This window comes from Alligator sinensis, unplaced genomic scaffold, assembly GCF_000455745.1.
Source record: "Alligator sinensis unplaced genomic scaffold, ASM45574v1 scaffold63_1, whole genome shotgun sequence".
Lineage (NCBI taxonomy): Eukaryota > Metazoa > Chordata > Crocodylia > Alligatoridae > Alligator > Alligator sinensis.
In genome coordinates this window covers 169600-174613 of record NW_005842811.1, presented here as the reverse complement: position 1 = coordinate 174613, position 5014 = coordinate 169600, and the positions used below count along the sequence as shown (strand labels likewise).

The following is a 5014-nucleotide window of genomic DNA, read 5'->3' as shown; positions in this document are numbered from 1 at the left end:
TCCCTACACTTAGCTACCTACAGGTCACTCTTCCACCACACAGGAATAATTTTATCTTAAAGATAAGGTGCCTTAAACCCTGCTTATGATAGGAACAGACTAGCTGACATCTTGACTGTAACCTGCATAATTGCCGGCAGGGATTTTTCACCCATAACTGGCATGGACTGGGATTCCTTGCGTTTTCCCGTCTTCACAAGTACATACTCATGTGTATCACCACCCCTCTTGGAGAAGATCTGGCCATCCCAAAACCACATCTGTGAAGTTTGCAATATCTGAATTTCTCTAAGAGCTAGTGGGCTTTGATAATCTCAGGAGTTACCCATGAAAGACATTTTGCACAACAGAATTCTGCACCTACCAAAAGATCTGTATCCTCCTCTAAATCTTCATCCTCTGTTCCCTCTTCATCTTCATTCAGGTCCTTCATGCACTCTGCAGCCATCTTTTCAATATGATCCATAGGCAGAGGGGCTGAAAAAGGCAACCAAACACAGATCAACCCTGAGACCCAGGCAAATGGTTGCAAGATAAATGCTAAAGCACACAGGCACTGAACAAAGGAAATAGGGAGAAGCCTGCCCCTTTTCCTTTTCAACTAGGGGACAGCATTTTTTTCTGAGCAGCAAATGAGTGAAGCTGGTGGAGTGGGTCCCAGGTCTTGTACTGGCTATAGCATCTTCACTTGCATCTCTTGTTCTGCTCCGTCCCAGATGTATTAGCTGCATCTCCTCATCACATCACAACTTTCCTCTCTTTTTATGGCCTTTCCCTCACAGTGTCTTTTCTCTTTCCTGTGCATCTGGTTTTCACTTGTTTTGCTGTCCTTTCTTCCGCTTTCCTCTGTCCATGGTCTTTCCCCACTTCTAATCCCCACCAGCAAGCTGCAAACTGACAGCAGTGTTTTTTTCTGGCTAGTGCCACCTATAGTAGGTGGGAGGGTGGAAAAGAACTTAGCACAAAGCTCCCCAACAAGGGGTCAGGCATACAAACTGGGAGTTTTGGGATCAGTTCTTTGGTTAATGGCAGGAATTTCAATAACGTGAGAAAGGCTTGAATCAAATCAACTGTATCTACCAGCAGCAGCTTTCATGGTTAAATGGAATTTTATCCCTAGGAAATTGAGACTTGCCTCACAAGAACGAATATGGGATCCAAATGCTCTGAAACATGCTCTTCCTCTTTGGGGAGTTTCCCTTACCCATCTGTATTAGCCAAGTCATCCAGAGAACAGTAAAAATATGGCTTGCCACAGAAATGAGACGTTTTCATGAGGCAATTGCAACCTGACCACACAGCTCACTATGCCCAATAAAACCCCGTCTCTCCCTGTCTCTTTGTTTTCTTTTGTCTAATGGAAACAAATTCAAACTTTTCAGCTGCTCTCTCCTAGTCAAACTCCAGCCTCTGAAGCTAATGATGGAAGCAGACAAAGCATATTTTAAGACTTTATTTATAATATTGAAAAAGCCAGATTTGCAACAATGACAGAACAGGATGTACAGTATTTGAGTAACCTGTGGCATCTGACTCGTCGGAAGAGGCAGGTTCCCCAACTGGAGACCCCATCATAAAGAAGAGTTAACAGGCCTTTTCTCAAAGTAGATCCAGAGAACACAAGTGCCTGCTCCTACCTGCTAGTAGCAAGGACACAAGATGTGGAGCTGAGGCTAAATAAAAATGGCAGTGGGAAAAATTAGACCGGCTACCCTTTGTGTGGAGAAAAATGACACTACAAGGTTCCTGCTGGCATGTATCAAAGACTGCTACAGTAAGCCAGGAAAGATGCTTAAAATGACACAATGCTCAGGTCATCTTCAGTGGGGAGGGTGCAAGAAGATAATGTAGATCCCCACCTGGCTCAATGCCTGATGTTTGACCACTGTGGAGATCTTGGGATCAAAAAAAAAAAAAAAAAATGCACAAAGAAAAAGTGGGGTGTTACATGCAGTTAATTCGAGGCAGGTCCTGTCAGACCAACCTGGTGGCCTTCTATGACCAGGTCACAAAATCCTTAGACGCAGGGGTAGCAGTGGATGTAGTCTTTCTGGACTTTAGGAAGGCCTTTGACACGGTCTCTCACCCCATTCTCATTAAAAAACTAGGGGACTGTGGCGTCGACATCTACACAGTCAGATGGGTCCCTAACTGGCTGGAAGGCCGCACCCTGAGAGTGGTGGTGGATGGGTCATTTTCGGCTTGAAGGGATGTGGGCAGTGGGGTCCCCAGGGCTCGGTCCTTGGGCCTGCACTGTTCAACATCTTTATAAGCGACTTGGACGAGGGGGTAAAAAGCACCCTGTTCAAATTTGCAGGTGACACTAAGATGTGGGGGGAAGTGGGCACGCTAGAAAGGAGGAAGAACTAGCAGCAGACCTACAGAGCGGGGAATTCCCTTCTCGTCAGCGCAGAGGCAGAAAAGGATCTTGGAGTCATTATTGATGCCAAAATGAACATGGGCCGACAGCGTGGGGATGCGGTCAGGAAGGCCAACTGCACCTTGTCATGCATCCACAGATGCATCACAAGCAAGTCCAAGGAGGTGATCCTCCCCCTCTATGCGGCGCTGGTCAGGCTGCAGCTGGAGTACTGTGTCCAGTTCTGGGCGCCGCACTTCAGGGGGGATGTGGACAACATGCAGAGGGTCCAGAGGAGGGCCACTCACATGATCAGGGGGCAGCAGGGCAGGCCCTATGAGGAGAGGCTACGGGACCTGAACCTGTTCAGCCTCCATAAGAGAAGGCTGAGTGGGACCTAGTGGCCATTTACAAGGTAGTCAGAGGGGACCAGCAGGCAATGGGGGAGCCCCTGTTCCCCCAAGCACTCCCAGGAGTGACTAGAAATAACGGTCACAAGCTGGCAGAGGGTAGGTTCAGACTAGACATCAGGAGGCGCTACTTCACTGTCAGGGTGGCTAGGATCTGGAACCAACTTCCAAGAGAAGTGGTGCTGGCTCCTACCTACCCTGGGGGTCTTTAAGAGGAGGCTGGATGAACACCTTGCTGGGGCCCAGTACTCCTTCCTGCCATGGCAGGGGGGCGGACTTGATGATCTGCTCAGGTCCCTTCCAACCCTACAAACTATGAAACCTGGGGTAATCTGCTGCATGCCAGAGGGTGCATGGCACAGGCACTCCCTAGGGACAACTAGCAGCACACAAGGTGTGCCACTGCTTCTTGCCCTGGGGGAAACAAACGTGCATACTCATGTGGATGCAGCCCGTGAGGCATTCATGGAAAGAGGATTCATCTCAAAACATGGACCCAACTTACTGGCTTTCTATGACAAAGGATGGCATGGCTGATAAGAAGAAGTTTAAACTAGGAAATGTGCTGCATAAAGTTGGAGAGTTTCCTGTAACTCTCCAATAAGAGAGGTCCCTGTTGGATACACAGGACAAGAACTATCAATTTAGACAAAGGATAAAGGAACACAGAGGGTAGGTGAATGGAGAGCAGAGAGAAACAAGAGCAGAAGTTAGGCAGGTGACACAGTAAAGGGAAAAGCTATACCTACTATTCCAGCTAGGAAACTGGATGAGATCAGTGAACTAATGTGAGAAGCCTAGGCAACAAAAGAAAAGACCAGAACTACTGGTGCAGGACATGAACCGTATCATTATAGGAATTATAAAACCATAATAAAATAGCAGTCATGCCTGGAACACGGGAGTTGAAGGATTTGTACAGTTCAAGAAAGAAAAAAAAAGAAGGAAAAGCAGTCATTAGCACTGTGCATTCATGATGCGATTCAATAAAGAAATGAGACAGCACAGTATGGATAAAACAATCTGTTTAGGTCAAAATCACTTTGGAAAGCAGTGTTAAATGTCTGTTACAGACTCTCTCCTCCTGGACAGATCTTGCTGGAGATTGCTGTAATGTTATTAGAGATAAATAGTACTGAGGGCTGCATTGTTATGAAAGACTTCAGCTTCCCCGACTCAAAGTAGAGAACAAATGCTGCTAATAATGGCAAGACCTAGTTATTCCTGGATGCAAAAGCTGAGAGATTTCTTCACTAAGCAGTCACTAAACAAACAGAAGGTGATGCTATCATTACTAGGCTTTTGTATGCATTGAAGATGTTACAAAAAGAGCTGGTTTGAATCAAGTGATCACAGCAGATTCAGTTTAAATTAAGTGGAAGGCTAAACAAAAAACAGTCTGTCACTTTGGTTCTTGACTGCAAAAGGATAAACTCCGAGAAACAAAGGGGGTAATTAGCAAAGACAAGAGGAGTGATAAATTCAGCAACCTAAATGCAAAGAAAGTTCAGATGTTCTCTTAATCAGAAGTGTAAAAACAACCTGAAGCTTGTATCTCAAGCAAGGGGAGAAACTTGTAGGACAGAGTTCAGGTCTACCTGAATGACTAACCACCCCAAAAGGATAATAAGCATAAGTAGAGGGGAAGGTAAAGGCAGTACAAGAAAAGGTGAAAAGGACTGACTGGCAAAGAAATCTACATCTTTGAAATGAGGAAAGCAGAGGATAAATGAGAATTGCCAGAAATCAACATGAATCAGATCTTGCAAACTGCAGGTCCACTAGTCTGACTTCAATGGCACTCAAGGCTTCCAAACAAATTTTGAAGGAAAGAATGAAGGCATCGAGCTAACAGAAAAATGGGACAGAAGTGACTTAAGTTTACTTACACACCCACCCACCCAACTACCGCCCTTTGAAATAACTGAATTTCTAGAGTAATGTGGAATAAATGTATTTCTCTCTGTAAAACATTCAGTAACATCCAATACTGGTTAAGCTGAAAAAGATGGGGAGAAGAAATGTCCATAAGGACCTGATTGCTGAAAACAGGTCGTACTAAGAGAAGTCTATGGCTGAGGGGAGGCTGCAAGCTGAGTTTCTCAAAGATCAGGGTCTTGGGTCCTATTTTATATTTTTTTTCATTAATGACCATGGCACAAGAAGTAGGAGTGCTAAGGAAATCTCCCAATGACACAAGGTCAAGAAACAATGCCAATACAAAAGGGCTGGAATGTCATAGGGA

General features: G+C 45.3%; 1 protein-coding gene across 3 annotated transcripts in view; it reads right to left on the bottom strand.

Moving 5' to 3' along the window:
- Positions 1-5014, bottom strand: part of CC2D1B (coiled-coil and C2 domain containing 1B) — a 50718-nt gene that overhangs the window by 38290 nt on the left and 7414 nt on the right. For all 3 annotated transcript variants that reach the window (XM_006035177.2, XM_025191341.1, XM_025191342.1), the window contains one exon: positions 365-477. In XM_006035177.2, the coding sequence (XP_006035239.1) occupies positions 365-477 (113 nt within the window). Of the gene's footprint in view, positions 1-364; positions 478-5014 lie in introns of those variants that run through there.